The sequence below is a fragment of the Passer domesticus genome, unplaced genomic scaffold (assembly GCF_036417665.1).
Source record: "Passer domesticus isolate bPasDom1 unplaced genomic scaffold, bPasDom1.hap1 HAP1_SCAFFOLD_139, whole genome shotgun sequence".
NCBI lineage: Eukaryota > Metazoa > Chordata > Aves > Passeriformes > Passeridae > Passer > Passer domesticus.
In genome coordinates, this window is record NW_026989930.1 from 2369 (window position 1) to 18788 (window position 16420).

Consider the following 16420-nt stretch of genomic DNA (forward strand, 5'->3'; position numbering starts at 1 on the left):
CACAAAAACAATCACTAAAAAGCATCTTTTTATTAAATCTCCGTACAAAAAACCGGGGCAGGGGCTCAGAACCCGCCCTGAAAAGCCCCGAAAATCCCAAATTTAGGGGTTTTTTTTAGGCTGTTTTGTGGTGGTTTACAACCACTTTTGCTGCATTCTGATTGGTCAGGAGCGCTGTCAATCAACAAGCCACGCCCAGTAGCAGTACGCCCCCCTAGCGGCCGAAGTGGAAATTGGAAATTTCCATTTAAAAATCAAAAAAAAAAAAGCCTAAAAATCCCTAAAAAACCCAAAAAATCCCCAAAACTAATCCCAAAAAATCCCCCCAAAATCCCCAAAAATTTTATTTAAAACCGAAAATTGTACAAATAACCTCAAAATACTCATAAAAAATATCAAGAAATCACAAAAAAAATCACTAAAAATCATCTTTTTATTAAATCTCCGTACAAAAAACCGGGGCAGGGGCTGAGAACCCGCCCCGAAAATCCCAAATTTAGGGGTTTTCGGCCTTTTTTGCTGCACTCTGATTGGTCGGGAGCGCTGTCAATCAACAAGCCACGCCCAGTAGCAGTGCGCCCCCCTAGCGGCCGAAGTGGAAATTGGAAATTTCTATTTAAAAATCCCCCCAAAAATGCCAAAAAATCCCTAAAAAACCCCAAAAAAACCCCCAAAATCTACACAAAACCCCCCTCAAAAATCCCAAAAAATTACAAAAAATTCATTTAAAACCCAAAATTGAACAAATAACCACAAAATACTCATAAAAAACCCAAAAGAAATCACAAAAAAATTACTAAAAATCATCTTTTTATTAAATCTCCGTACAAAAAACCGGGGCAGGGGCTGAGAACCCGCCCCGAAAATCCCCGAAAATCCCAAATTTTGGAATTTTTTGGGGCAGTTTTGGGGCGTTTTTGGGGTTTTTCACCAGTCGTGGTCGCCGAAGCGCCGGAGCAGCTCCTGCTGCGCCTCCAGGTCCTTCTGCACCTTGCGGCGCATGTAGAAAAATGGGGCAGTCCCGGCTGGGGGAGAAATTTGGGGAGATTTTGGGGGTTTTGGGGTGTTTGGGAATTTTTTGGGGATTTTTTGGGGATTTTTTGGGGATTTTTGGGGGATTTTTTTGATTTTTTTGGAGAATTTTTGGGCGATTTTTGGAGGGTTTGGGGGTTTTTTTAAAAATTTTTTGGGGTTTTTTTTTGGTGGATTTTTTGGGGTGATTTTTGGGTTTTTTTGGATTTGGGGGATTTTTTGGGGATTTGGGGGGATTTTGGGGGGAATTTTTTGTGGTTTTTTGGGAATTTTGGGGGTTTTTTGGGGGGATTTTTAGGGCTTTTTTTGGGAGAATTTCTGGGGGCATTTTGGGGATTTTTTGGGTGGATTTTTGGGGATTTTGGAAAGATTTGGGGGATTTTTGGGGATTTTTTGGGGGATTTTTTGGGATTTTTTGGGGGGATTTTTGGGGATTTTTTGGGGGGATTTTTGGGGATTTTTTGGGGGGGATTTTCGGGTTTTTTGGGGGGAATTTTTGGGGGGGGTTTGGGGAATTTTTTTTGAGGATTTTGGGGTTTTTTGGGTGGGTTTTTGGGGGGATTTTGGGGGTTTTTTTGGGGGGGGATTTGGGGTTTTTTTGGGGGGGGATTTTGGGGTTTTTGGGTGGGTTTTGGGGGGGTTGGGGAATTTTGGGGGGGGGATTTTGGGGGGGGATTTTTTGGGGGGGATTTTGGGGTTTTTTTGGGGTATTTTGGACATTGGAGGGGTGACCGAGGAGTCCTGAGCGAGTGACACAGGTGAGGTGACAGGTGACAAGGTGACAGGTGACACAGAAGGTGACACAGAAGTGACACAGGTGACCCAGAGGGTGACAGGGAGGGGACAGAGAGGTGACACAGGTGGGGTGACACAGGGAGGTGACCCAGGTGACACAAGGGACACACAGAAGGTGACAGGGAGGTGACACAGGTGACACACAGGGGGGTGACACAGGTGACCAAAGTGACAGGGAGGTGACACAGGTGACACCGGGGGGGTTTGGGGTGACACAGGTGACACAGGGATGATGACACAGGTGACACACAGGTGACACACAGGTGACAGGGAGGTGACACAGGTGACACACAGGTGACACACAGGTGACACACAGGTACCTGGTGCAGAGCACGTCCTGCAGCAGCGAGCCCTGGGCTGACACCGGGGGGTTTGGGGTGACACAGGTGACACAGGGAGGGTGGCAGGTGACAGGGAGGTGACACAGGTGACACAGGTGACACACAGGTGACACAGGTGACACAAAGGTACCTGGTGCAGAGCACGTCCTGCAGCAGCGAGCCCTGGGCTGACACCGGGGGTGACACAGGTGACACAGAGGGTGACACAGAAGGTGACAGAGGTGACAGGAATGATGACACAGGTGACACAGGTGACACACAGGTGACACACAGGTGACACAACAGGTGACACAGGTGACACAAAGGTACCTGGTGCAGAGCACGTCCTGCAGCAGCGAGCCTGGCAGCGCTGGCACTGGCTCCAGAGCCGCGCGAAGCTGCGCTCCAGGTGCCACACCTGCGACACCTGGGGGGACAAAAACACACAAAATGTCACTAAAATATCCTAAAATAACCCAAAATCACCTCCAGGTGCCACACCTGCGACACCTGGGGGGGACAAAATATCCTAAAATAACCCAAAATGTCCTGAAATAACCCAAAAATATCCCAAAATCACCTCCAGGTGCCACACCTGCGACACCTGGGGGGACAAAATATCCTAAAATAACCCAAAATGTCCTGAAATATCCCAAAAATATCCCAAAATCACCTCCAGGTGCCACACCTGGGACACCTGGGGGGACAAAAACACCCAAAATGTCACTAAAATATCCTAAAATATCCTAAAATAAATCAAAATCACCTCCAGGTGCCACACCTGGGACACCTGGGGGGGACAAAATATCCTAAAATAACTCAAAATGTCCTGAAATAACCCAAAAAATATCCCAAAATCACCTCCAGGTGCCGCACCTGGGACACCTGGGGGGGACAAAAACATCCAAAAATGTTCAAAATATCCCCCAAAGTAATCAAAAATAACCCAAAATCACCTCCAGGTGCCACACCTGGGACACCTGGGGACAAAAATATCCTAAAATAACCCAAAAATGTCCCAAAAATAGGAAAAAATAACCCAAAATCGGATTTAGGACCCAAAACCCCCAAAATCCCAATTTCGGGACCCCCAAACCCCCAAAATTCCCAAATTCAGGACCCAAACCCAGAAAATCCCCAAATTCGAGACCCCAAACCCCCAAAATTCCCAAATTTGGACCCAAAATCTCAAATTCGGGACCCCAAAATTCCAACTTTGAGACCCAAATACCCCAAATTCCCAAATTTGAACCCCAAAACCCCAAATTCGGGACCCAAAAACCCCAAAATTCCCAAATTTAGGACCTAAAATTCCCGAATCTGAAACCCCAAACCCCCAAAATTCCCAAATTTGGACTCAAAATTCCCAAATTTTGAACCCAAATTCCCCAAATCTGAAACCCCAAAACCCGAAATTCCCAAATTTTGAACCCCAAAATCCCAAATTTGGGACTCCAAACCCCCAAAATTCCCAAATTTGGACTCAAAATTCCCAAATTTTGAACCCCAAAATCCCAAATTTGGGATCCCAAACCCCCAAAATTCCCAATTTTGACCCAAAATTCCCCAATTTTGACCCAAAATTCGGCCCCCACCTCTTTCTGGTAGAGCTCGGATTCCTTCGGGCGGCAGAAATCGCAAACTGCACCTGAGATTTTAATTAATTACCATTAATTTCATCAATCTTCATTAATTTTTGTTAATTTGGGCCCAACCCCCCCCTCATTTTTGGGGTTTTTGTGCCGAATTTTGGGGGTTTTGGGACCCCCCTTTTGGGGAGAGGGGATTAACTTCGGGTTAATCTTCGCTCGAGATCGTTAATTAGGGTTGGGGGCGTTAATTAGGGTTGGTTAATTAGAGGAGGAGGCTTTAATTATAAGAATCCCATTTTTAAACGTCCAATTTTGGGTTTTTTGCCCATTTTTGACCCTTTTTTTTTGGTAAAACCGCCTAAATTCCGGGCTGAGAGGATGAATTTCAGGTTAATTAGGACAGAACTCACTAATTAAGGTGGATATTGGGGTAATTAATTAGGGGAGAATTCTTCAATCCCAAGGATCCCCTTTTTTTAAGTCAAATTTTGGGTTTTTTGCCCATTTTTGACCCTTTTTTTTTGGTAAAACCGCCTACAATTCCAGCCTGAGAGGATGAATTCCAGGTTAATTAGGGCAGAACTCATTAATTAAGGCAGAAATTGGGGTGATTAATTTGAGGAGGGGGCTTTAATTACAAGAATCCCATTTCTTAATTTCCAATTTTGGGTTTTTTGCCATTTTTGCCCCGTTTTTTTTGCTAAAACCGCCTCAATTCCGGCCTGAGGGGCTGGATCCTGTGGTTAATTAGGGCAAAGCTCATTAATTAGGGTGGATATTGGGGTAATTAATTTGAGGAGGGGTCTTTAATTACAAGAATCCCACATTTTAATGTTCAATTTTGGGCATTTTTGACCCTTTTTTTTTTGTAAATCCACCTAAATTCCGGCCTGAGGGGATGAATTTCAGGTTAATTAGGGCAGAACTCATTAATTAAGGCAGAAATTGGGGTGATTAATTTGAGGAGGGGGCTTTAATTACAAGAATCCCATTTCTTAATTTCCAATTTTGGGTTTTTTGCCCATTTTTTGCCCCGTTTTTTTTGCTAAAACCGCCTCAATTCCAGCCTGTGGGGCTGGATCCCGCGGTTAATTAGGGCAGAACTCACTAATTAAGTGGATATTAAGTTAATTAATTTGAGGAGGGGTCTTTAATTACGACCCTCACATATTTTAACGTTCAATTTTGGGATTTTTAGCCATTTTTGCCCCGTTTTTTTTGCTAAAACCGCCTCAATTCCGGCCTGAGGGGACGAATTTCAGGTTAATTAGCGCGGGGGCTCGTTAATGAGTTAATTAGGGGTCTCTCACCGTGGTGGGGCAGCAGGGCCCGGCAGCCGACGCAGCTGCTGCGCTTGGAGGTGAAGGCGCAGAGACCCCCGGAGCGGGCGGTCAGGAGGGTCTTGCAGCGAGTGTGCTCCCCCTCTGGGCAGAAATTTGGGGGTGAAAAACGCGAAAAAAAGTCAAAAAAATCCATCCCGAAATCCACAAAAAAACCCCTTCAAAAATTCCCGCAAAAAACCCCAAAAATCCCCCCCAAAAAACTCAAAAAATCCCCTCTAAAACCCAAAAAAAACTGCAAAAACCCCCAAAAATCCCCTCAAAAAACCCCAAAAATCCCCCCTAAAAAAGCCCCAAAAAATCCACCCAAAGACCCCAAAAAACCCCCAAAAATTCCCTAAAAAATCCCCCTAAAGACCCCAAAAAATCACCCAAAAAAACCCCAAAAATCCCCTCACAAACCCCAAAAATCCCCCCCTAAAAACCCCCAAAAATCCCCCCTCAAAACCCCAAAAAATCCCCCCAAAGACGCCCCAAAAATACCCAAAAATCCTCCCAAAAAAACCCGGAAGTTCCCCCAAAAAAAATCCCAAAAAATCCCCCAACAAAAGCAAAAATCCCCCCCCAAAATCACCAAAAATTCCCCCCAAAAATCCCGGAGTCGTTGGGACCCAAAAAACCCCAAAATTCCCCCAAAAATCCAGCCCAGAATGACCCAACTCCCCCCGGAGCGCGCCGTCAGCAGGGTCTTGCAGCGAGTGTGCTCCCCCTCTGGGCAGAAATTTGGGGTGAAAAGCACGAAAAAAAGTTAAAAAAATCCATCCCGAAATCCACAAAAAAACCCCTTCAAAAATTCCCGCAAAAAACCCCCAAAATCCCCCCCAAAAAACTCAAAAAATCCCCTCTAAAACCCAAAAAAACTGCAAAAACCCCCCAAAAATCCCCTCAAAAAACCCCAAAAATCCCCCCTAAAAAAGCCCCAAAAAATCCCCCCAAAGACCCCAAAAAACCCCCAAAAACTCCCTAAAAAATCCCCCTAAAGACCCAAAAAATCACCCAAAAAAAACCCCAAAAATCCCCTCAAACACCCCAAAAATCACCTAAAAAAACCCCAAAAATCCCCTCACAAACCCAAAAATCACCTAAAAAAACCCCAAAAATCCCCCTAAAAACCCCCAAAATCCCCCAAAAATCCCTAAAATTCCCCCCAAAAAATCCCCAAAGATCCCCAAAAATCATCCAAAAAATCCCCCCAAAAACCTAAAAAAATCCCCCCAAAATCCCCCCAAAAACTAAAAAAAAAAAATCCCAAAATTTCCCCCCCAAAAAATCCCAAAAATCCATGTCCAACTCCCCCCGGAGCGGGCGCTCAGCAGGGTCTTGCAGCGAGTGTGCTCCCCTCTAAGGGGATTGTGAAAAACACAAAAAAAAGTAAAAACAAAGCATTCCAAACAAGCCCCAAAAAATTCCCGCCAAAAAAAACCCAAAAAACCCCCCCAAAAAATTCCCCCCAAAAACCTCAAAACCCCCCAAAAAATCCCCCCCCAAAACACTCAAAAATCCCCCCAAAACCCCCAAATCCCGCCCCCCAAAACCCCCAAAAATCCCCCCAAAAAACTCCCAAAATCCCCCCAAAAATCCCCAAAAATTTCCCCCAAAATCCCCCCAAAAAAACAAAAATCCCCCCAAAAATCCTCCCCCAAAAAAACCCCAAAGTTCCCAGAAAAAAAAACCCCAAAAATTCCCCAAAAAATCCCCCTAAAAAACCAAAATCAGCCAAAAAACCCCAGCAATTCCCCCAAAAAACCACCCAAAAACCCCAAAAATTCCCCAAAAAAATCCCCCCAAAAAAACCAAAATCACAAAAAAATCCCCAAAATTCCCCCAAAAAATCCCCCCCCAAATTCTCAAAAAAACCCAAAATTCCCTTCAAAAAAACCCCAAAAAATCCTCCCAAAAAATCTCCCCCCGAAATCCAAAAGTCCCAAAAACCTCAAAAAATCCCAAAAAAATCCACCCCAAATTTGGCTCCGTTTTGGCTCCGATTTTGGGATTTTCGTGGGGTTTTTTTGGAATTTTGGGATTTTTTGGGGGAAATTTTTGGGAATTTTGGATTTTTTGGGAATTCACCCAGGACGGACTCAGAGCTGCTCATTTTGGGTCAATTTGGGTCAATTTTGGGTGAATTTTGCTCATTTTTGCTCCATTTTCGCTGTTTTTGCTCCGATTTCGACGCTTTTTTTTGGGGCAATTTTGGAGAATTTTGGGAATTTTTGGGGGATCTTTTGGGAATTTTGGATTTTTTGGGAATTCACTCACAGAGCAGCCCTGTCCTGACCCAGGACAGACTCAGAGCTGCTCATTTTGGGTCAATTTCCTTCGATTTTGGGTCAATTTTGACAATTTTTGCTCATTTTTCGCTCCATTTTTGCTCCGATTTCGACACGTTTTTTTGGGAATTTTTGGGAATTTGGGAATTTTGGGATTCCACTCACGCAGCAGCCCTGCCCTGACCCAGGACGGGCTCAGAGCTGCTCATTTTGGGTGAATTTTGGGTCAATTTGGGTCAATTTTGGGCAAATTTTGTTCCATTTTCGCTCCATTTTCGCTCCGATTTCGACCCCGGTTTTTTGGGGAATTTTGGAGAATTTTGGGAATTTTTGGGGGATCTTTTGGGAATTTGGGAATTTTTGGGAATTCACTCCCAGAGCATCACCCCCTGGGCCCAGGATGGGCTTGGACCTGCACATTTTGGGTGAATTTTGAGTGAATTTTGTGCGATTTTTGCTCCATTTTCGCCGTTTTTGCTCTGATTTCGACGCGGTTTTTTGGGAATTTTTGGGAATTTTGGAATTTTTGGGACTGCACTCACGCAGCAGCACGGCCTGGGCCCAGGATGGTCTCAGAGCTGCTCATTTTGGGTCGATTTTGGGTCAATTTGAGTGAATTTTGCGCGATTTTCGCTCCATTTTCGCCGTTTTTGCTCCGATTTCGACGCGGTTTTTTGGGAATTTCGGATTTTTTTGGGAATTTCGGGACTGCACTCACGCAGCAGCACGGCCTGGGCGCGGCCCTCGCCCAGGATGGGCTCGAAGATCCTCAGCAGGGATATTTGAGAGTAAATTTGGGTCAATTTTGGGACAATTTTGCTCCGTTTTGGCTCCGATTTTGGGATTTTCGCGGGGTTTTTTTGGAATTTTGGGATTTTTTTGGGGAAATTTTTGGGAATTTTGGATTTTTTGGGATTTCACTCAGGGAGCAGCACCAGCTGTGCTCAGGATGGGCTTGGAGCTGCTCATTTTGGGTGAATTTCCTTCGATTTTGGGTCAATTTTGACAATTTTTGCTCATTTTTCGCTCCATTTTTGCTCCGATTTCGACACGTTTTTTTGGGAATTTTTGGGAATTTCGGGAATTTTGGGATTCCACTCACGCAGCAGCCCTGCCCTGACCCAGGACGGGCTCAGAGCTGCTCATTTTGGGTGAATTTTGGATCAATTTGGGTCAATTTTGGGCAAATTTTGTTCCATTTTCGCTCCATTTTCGCCGTTTTTGCTCCGATTTCAACGTGGGTTTTTTGGGGAATTTTGGAGAATTTTGGGAATTTTTGGGGGATCTTTTGGGAATTTTGGAATTTTTGGGAATTCATTCATGGGGCAGCACCTGCTGGATCCAGGATGGGTTTGGAGTTGCTCATTTTGGGTCAATTTTGACGAATTTTGCTCATTTTTCGCGCCATTTTCGCTGTTTTTGCTCCAATTTCGACGCGGTTTTTTGGGAATTTTGGGAATTTTTGGGAATTTTGGAATTTTTAGGATTCCACTCACGCAGCAGCATGCCCTGGGCCCAGGACGGACTCAGAGCTGCTCATTTTGGGTCGATTTTGGGTCAATTTTGGGTGAATTTTGCTCGATTTTTGCTCCATTTTCGCCGTTTTTGCTCCGATTTCGACCCGGTTTTTTGGGGAATTTTGGGAATTTTGGGATTTCACTCACGGAGCAGCCCTGCCATCACCCAGGATGGACTCAGAGCTGCTCATTTTGGGTCGATTTTGGGTCAATTTGAGTGAATTTTGCGCAATTTTCGCTCCATTTTTGCCGTTTTTTCTCCGATTTCGACGCGGTTTTTTGGGAATTTTTGGGAAATTTCGGGAATTTCGGGACTGCACTCACGCAGCAGCACGGCCTGGGCGCGGCCCTCGCCCAGGATGGGCTCGAAGATCCTCAGCAGGGGCCGGCTCAGCTGCTGCTCCAGGTAGTAGCGCGTGTCGATGGGCAGGTTCTGCTCCAGCGCGAACACCGGGTCCTGAACGGGAAATTTGGGGTGAAATCCCGGGAATTCGGGAAAATTGGGGTTTTGGGGGGAAACTTGGGGAAATTCAGGGAGAAATTGGGAAAATTTGGGATTTTTGGGGGGAAATTTGGGGAAATTCAGGGAGAAATTGGGAAAATTTGGGATTTTTGGGGTGGAAATTTGGGGAAATTCAGGGAGAAATTGGGGAAATTTGGGATTTTTGGAGTGGAAATTGGGGAAATTCAGGGAGAAATTGGGGAAATTTGGGAATTTTGGAGTGGAAATTGGGGAAATTCAGGGAGAAATTGGGGAAATTTGGGATTTTTGGGGGGAAATTTGGGGAAATTCAGGGAGAAATTGGGGAAATTTGGGATTTTTGGAGTGGAAATTGGGGAAATTCAGGGAGAAATTGGGGAAATTTGGGATTTTTGGAGTGGAAATTGGGATTTTTGGAGTGGAAATTGGGGAAATTCAGGGAGAAAATCGGGGATTTTTGGGATTTTTTTGGGGGGAATTGCAGTTTTTGGGGAAATTTGTGAATTTTGGGGTGGAAATTGGGGAAATTCAGGGAGAAATTGGGAAAATTTGGGATTTTTGGGGGGAAATTTGGGGAAATTCAGGGAGAAATTGGGGAAATTTGGGATTTTTGGGGTGGAAATTCAGGGAGAAATTGGGGAAATTTGGGATTTTTGGAGTGGAAATTGGGATTTTTGGAGTGGAAATTGGAGAAATTCAGGGAGAAATTGGGAAAATTTGGGATTTTTGGGGTGGAAATTGGGGAAATTTGGGGAGAAATTGGGGATTTTTGGAGTGGAAATTGGGGAAATTCAGGGAGAAATTGGGGAAATTTGGGATTTTTGGAGTGGAAATTGGGGAAATTCAGGGAGAAATTGGGGAAATTTGGGATTTTTGGGGTGGAAATTGGGGAAATTCAGGGAGAAATTGGGGAAATTTGGGATTTTTGGAGTGGAAATTGGGATTTTTGGAGTGGAAATTGGGGAAATTCAGGGAGAAATTGGGGAAATTTGGGATTTTTGGGGTGGAAATTGGGGAAATTCAGGGAGAAATTGGGGAAATTAGGGATTTTTGGGGGGAAATTTGGGGAAATTCGGGGAGAAATTGGGGATTTTTGGGGTGGAAATTGGGGAAATTCAGGGAGAAATTGGGGAAATTTGGGATTTTTGGGGGGAAATTTGGGGAAATTCAGGGAGAAATTGGGGAAATTTGGGATTTTTGGAGTGGAAATTGGGGAAATTCGGGGAGAAATTGGGAAAATTTGGGATTTTTGGAGTGGAAATTGGGGAAATTCAGGGAGAAATTGGGGAAATTTGGGATTTTTGGGGTGGAAATTGGGGAAATTTGGGGAGAAATTGGGGATTTTTGGAGTGGAAATTGGGGAAATTCAGGGAGAAATTGGGGAAATTTGGGATTTTTGGGGTGGAAATTGGGGAAATTCAGGGAGAAATTGGGGAAATTTGGGATTTTTGGAGTGGAAATTGGGATTTTTGGAGTGGAAATTGGGGAAATTCAGGGAGAAATTGGGGAAATTTGGGATTTTTGGGGTGGAAATTGGGGAAATTCAGGGAGAAATTGGGGAAATTTGGGATTTTTGGGGGGAAATTTGGGGAAATTCGGGGAGAAATTGGGGATTTTTGGGGTGGAAATTGGGGAAATTCAGGGAGAAATTGGGGAAATTTGGGATTTTTGGGGGGAAATTTGGGGAAATTCAGGGAGAAATTGGGGAAATTTGGGATTTTTGGAGTGGAAATTGGGGAAATTCGGGGAGAAATTGGGAAAATTTGGGATTTTTGGGGTGGAAATTGGTGAAATTCAGGGAGAAAATCGGGGATTTTTGGGATTTTTTTGGGGGGAATTGGGGTTTTTGGGGAAATTTGGGAATTTTGGGGTGGAAATTGGGGAAATTCAGGGAGAAATTGGGGAAATTTGGGATTTTTGGAGTGGAAATTGGGATTTTTGGAGTGGAAAATGGAGAAATTCAGGGAGAAAATTGGGAAAATTTGGGATTTTTGGGGTGGAAATTGGGGAAATTTGGGGAGAAATTGGGGATTTTTGGAGTGGAAATTGGGGAAATTCGGGGAGAAATTGGGGAAATTTGGGATTTTTTGGGGTGGAAATTGGGGAAATTTGGGGAGAAATTGGGGATTTTTGGAGTGGAAATTGGGGAAATTCAGGGAGAAATTGGGGAAATTTGGGATTTTTTGGGGTGGAAATTCAGGGAGAAATTGGGAAAATTTGGGATTTTTGTGGAAAATTTGGGGTTTTTGGGATGAAAACTGGGGAAATTCAGGGAGAAATTGGGGAAATTTAAGGAGAAATTTAGGACATTTGGGGAAATTTTGGGAGAAATTGGAAATATTTGGGATTTTAGGGGTAAATTTGGGAAAATTTGGAGTGAAATTGGTGAAATTGGGAAAATTCAGAGAAATTCGGGGTGAAATTGGGGAAATTCAGAGAGAAATTGGGGAAATTTGTGATTTTTTGGGGGGAATTTGGGGTTTTTGGGAGGAAACTGGGGATTTTGGGGTGAAAATTGGGGAAATTCAGGGAGAAATTGGGGAAATTTGGGATTTTTGGGGTGAAAATTGGGGAAATTCAGGGGTTTTTTGCATGAAATTTGGGGTTTTTGGGGTGGAAATTGGGGAAATTCAGGGAGAAATTGGGAAAATTTAAGGAGAAATTTAGGACATTTGGGGAAATTTTGGGAGAAATTGGAAATATTTGGGATTTTGACCCCTGAGTGACCACTGACCTCAGCGCCCCAAACTCCCCCAAATTTCCCCGATTTTCTCCCAAATTTCCCCAATTTTCTCCCAAATTTCCCCATTTTTTGGGTTTTTTACCCCAAAGTTCGGGGTTTTTGATGCCAGGTGACCTCTGAATGACCACTGACCTCTCATCCCCAAATTTCCCCCAAATTCCCCTATTTTTCCCCCAAATTCCCCCATTTTTCTCCCAAATTTCCCAATTTTTGGGGTTTTTGACCCAAATTTTCCCAAATTTGGGGTTTTTGAGGCTGACCTCTGAGCGTGTGCAGGCGGCCTGGCCGTGGGCGCCGCTGACGATGATGATGATTGGGTTTTTCCCCAATTTTTGGGGTTTTTACCCCAATTTTTGGGGGTTTTGTCCCAAAATTCCCATTTTTTTTGATTTTTGACCCAATTTTGGGGTTTTTTGACCCAAATTTGGGGCTTTGAGGCTGACCTCTGAGCATGTGCAGGCGGCCTGGCTGCGGGCGCCGCTGACGATGACGTAGGGGACCCCAATTTTTGGGTTTTACCCCAATTTTGGGGGTTTTTACCCCAATTTTGGGGGTTTTTACCCCAATTTTGTTTTTTTTCACCCCAAATTTCCCAATTTTGGGGTTTTTTACCCCAAATTTGGGGTTTTGAGGCTGACCTCTGACCGTGTGTAGGCGGCCTGGCCGCGGGCGCCGCTGACGATGACGTAGGGGACCCCAATGTTTGGGTTTTACCCCAATTTTTGGGGTTTTTTCCCCAATTTTGGGTTTTTTCACCCCAAATTTCCCAATTTTGGGGTTTTTTACCCCAAATTTGGGGCTTTGAGGCTGACCTCTGACCGTGTGTAGGCAGCCTGGCCGCGGGCGCCGCTGACGATGACGTAGGGGACCCCAATGTTTGGGTTTTACTCCAATTTTTGGGGTTTTTACCCCAATTTTTGCGAGTTTTGTCCCAAAATTCCCAATTTTGGCGGTTTTTGACCCAAATTTTCCCAAATTTGGGGTTTTGAGGCTGACCTCGGAGCGGGTGTAGGCGGCCTGGCCGCGGGCGCCGCTGACGATGACGTAGGGGACCCCAATTTTTGGTTTTTACCCCAATTTTTGGGGTTTTACCCCAATTTTGGGTTTTTTCACCCCAAATTTCCCAATTTTGGGGTTTTTTACCCCAAATTTGGGGTTTCGAGGCTGACCTCTGACCGTGTGTAGGCGGCCTGGCCGCGGGCGCCGCTGACGATGACGTAGGGGACCCCAATGTTTGGGTGTTACCCCAATTTTGGGGTTTTTTTCCCCAATTTTGGGTTTTTTCACCCCAAATTTCCCAATTTTGGGGTTTTTTACCCCAAATTTGGGGTTTCGAGGCTGACCTCTGACCGTGTGTAGGCGGCCTGGCCGCGGGCGCCGCTGACGATGACGTAGGGGACCCCAATGTTTGGGTGTTACCCCAATTTTGGGGTTTTTTTTCCCCAATTTTGGGTTTTTTCACCCCAAATTTCCCAATTTTGGGGTTTTTTACCCCAAATTTGGGGTTTCGAGGCTGACCTCTGACCGTGTGTAGGCGGCCTGGCCGCGGGCGCCGCTGACGATGACGTAGGGGACCCCAATGTTTGGGTTTTACCCCAATTTTGGGGGTTTTTACCCCAATTTTGGTTTTTTTCACCCCAAATTTCCCAATTTTGGGGTTTTTTACCCCAAATTTGGGGCTTTGAGGCTGACCTCTGACCGTGTGCAGGCGGCCTGGCCGCGGGCGCCGCTGACGATGACGTAGGGGACCCCAATGTTTGGGTGTTACCCCAATTTTGGGGTTTTTTCCCCAATTTTGGGTTTTTTCACCCCAAATTTCCCAATTTTGGGGTTTTTTACCCCAAATTTGGGGCTTTGAGGCTGACCTCTGAGCGTGTGTAGGCGGCCTGGCCGCGGGCGCCGCTGACGATGACGTAGGGGACCCCAATGTTTGGGTTTTACCCCAATTTTTGGGATTTTTACCCCAATTTGGGTTTTTTCACCCCAAATTTCCCAATTTTGGGGTTTTTTACCCCAAATTTGGGGTTTTGAGGCTGACCTCGGAGCGGGTGTAGGCGGCCTGGCCGCGGGCGCCGCTGACGATGACGTAGGGCACCCGGTCCCCCAGGCTGGGGGCGCTGCCGGGGTCACGGCGACGCAGCCTGGGGCGAAAAACACAAAAATTGGGAAAAATGAGAAAAACTGGGGGGAAAGGAGAAAAATTGGGGGGGAAAGGAGGAAATTTGGGGGGAAATGAGGAAATTTCAGGGAAAAAAGGAGAAAATTTGGGGGGGGAAAGGAGAAAATTTGGGAAAAAGAATCAAAATTTGGGGGGGAAATGTGAAAATTTAAGGGGGAAAATTGACAAAATTTGGGGAATGAAAGAAAAAATTTGGGGGGGAAATGAAAAAAATTGGGGGAAAATTGAGAAGAATTGGGGGAAAATGAGGAAATTTGGGGGGAAATGAGAAAATTCAGGGAGAAAATGAGAAAATTTTGGGGAAAAAAGACAAAATTTGGGGGAAATGAGAAAATTTAAGTGGAAAAAATTCAAAATTTGGGGGGACAATGAGAAAATTTGGGGGGGAATAAGAAAACTTGAGGAAAAAAAGACAAAGTTTGGGAAAAAAAATTAAAATTTGGGGGAAAAGGAGAAAATTTGGGGGGGAAATGAGAAAATTTGGGGAAAAATTGACAAAAATTGGGGGGAAATGACAAAGTTTGTGGAAAAAATGACCAAATTTGGGGAAAAAATGACCAAATTTGGGATTAACAATTCCAAAATTTGTTGGGAGGGGAAAGAAGAATTTTTTTGGAATTTTTTGGGTGGTTTTCAGGGGATTTTGGGGCTCCTGGGTGGGATTTTAGTGTGGTTTTTTGGTTTCTGGCTGGGTTTTTGGGATAATTTTGGGGTTTTTGGGGTTCCTGGGAGGGTTTTTGGGGTTTCTGGGGCTGGATTTTGGGGTTTTTGGGGCAATTTTGGGGTTCCTGGGTGTGTTTTTGGGGTAATTTTGGGGTTTTTGGGGTTCCTGGGTGGGTTTTTAGGGTTTCTAGGGCTGGATTTTTTTGGTTTTTGGGGTAATTTTGGGGTTTTTGGGGTTCCTGGGAGGGTTTTTGGGGTTTCTGGGGCTGGATTTTTTGGATTTTGGGGTAATTTTGGGGTTTCTGTGTGTGTTTTTGGGGGATTTTGGTGATCCTGGGTGGGTTTTTGGGGTCTTTAGGGCTGGACTTTTGGGGTAATTTTGGGGTTTTGGGGGTTCCTGGATCAGTTTTTGGGGTTTTTAAGGCCGCTTTTTTTGGATTTTGGGGTAATTTTGGGGGTTTTTTGGGGTTTCTCACCTCTCAGCCAGGGCCACGTGGGCCTGGGGGGCGCTGCAGGCGTTGGCTGGGATTTGGGCTGATTTTTTGGGTGTTTTTTAGGGGATTTTGGGGTTCCTGGGTGGGTTTTTGGGGTTTCTGGGGCTGGATTTTTTGGGGTTTTTTAGTTTTTTTTGGGTTTCTCACCTCTCAGCCAGGGCCACGTGGGCCTGGGGGGCGCTGTAGGCGTTGGCCGCCCTCGTCAGCTCCTTGGTGATAACGAGCTGGGAGATGTCGATGCGGTTGCAGAGCAGGTCTGAGATCACCTCCTGCGCATGGGCCACGGCCCCCTGGGGGTCCCTGGGGGATTGGGGGATCAGAGACCCCAAAACTGACCCAAACTGACCCAAACTGACCCCAAAACTGACCCCAAACTGACCCCAAACCCCAGTTCCAGAGCAGGTCTGAGATCACCTCCTGCGCGTGGGCCACGGCCCCCTGGGGGTCCCTGGGGCATTGGGGGGATCAGAGACCCCAAAACTGACCCAAACTGACCCCAAAAACTGCCCCAAATTCATCCCAAAATCCACCTCAAATCCACCCAAAACTGACCCAAATCCACCCCAAAAACTGACCCCAAATCCAGCCCAAAACTGACACAAAACTGATCCCAAACTGACCCCAAATCCAGCCCAAAACCATCACAAAACTGACCCAAAACTGACCCCAAATCCAGCCCAAAACTGACCCCAAACCGACCCCAAAACAGACCCCAAATCCAGCCCAAAACTGACCCAAAACTGACCCCAAATCCAGCCCAAAACTGACCCCAAACCGACCCCAAAACAGACCCCAAATCCAGCCCAAAACTGACCCCAAAACTGACACCAAATCCAGCCCAAAACTGACACAAAACTGATCCCAAACTGACCCAAACGTGACCCCAAATCCATCCCAAACTGACCCCAAAATTGACACAAAACTGATCCTAAACTGACCCCGAATCCAGCCCAAAACTGACCCCAAACTGACCCGTAATTCAGCCCAAACTGAC

At 45.5% G+C, this 16420-nt stretch overlaps 1 protein-coding gene across 1 annotated transcript in view; it reads right to left on the reverse strand.

The window, feature by feature from the left end:
* Window positions 1-793: 793 nt before the first annotated feature.
* POLD1 (DNA polymerase delta 1, catalytic subunit) overlaps window positions 794-16420 on the reverse strand; it is a gene marked incomplete at its 5' end in the record, with an annotated part of 45753 nt that continues 30126 nt past the window's right edge. Inside the window, 9 exon segments of the mRNA XM_064406115.1 lie at window positions 794-1008; window positions 1010-1025; window positions 2299-2330; window positions 2509-2574; window positions 3743-3795; window positions 5050-5163; window positions 9191-9323; window positions 14129-14231; window positions 15574-15726. Of these exon segments, the coding sequence (XP_064262185.1) occupies window positions 928-1008; window positions 1010-1025; window positions 2299-2330; window positions 2509-2574; window positions 3743-3795; window positions 5050-5163; window positions 9191-9323; window positions 14129-14231; window positions 15574-15726 (751 nt within the window).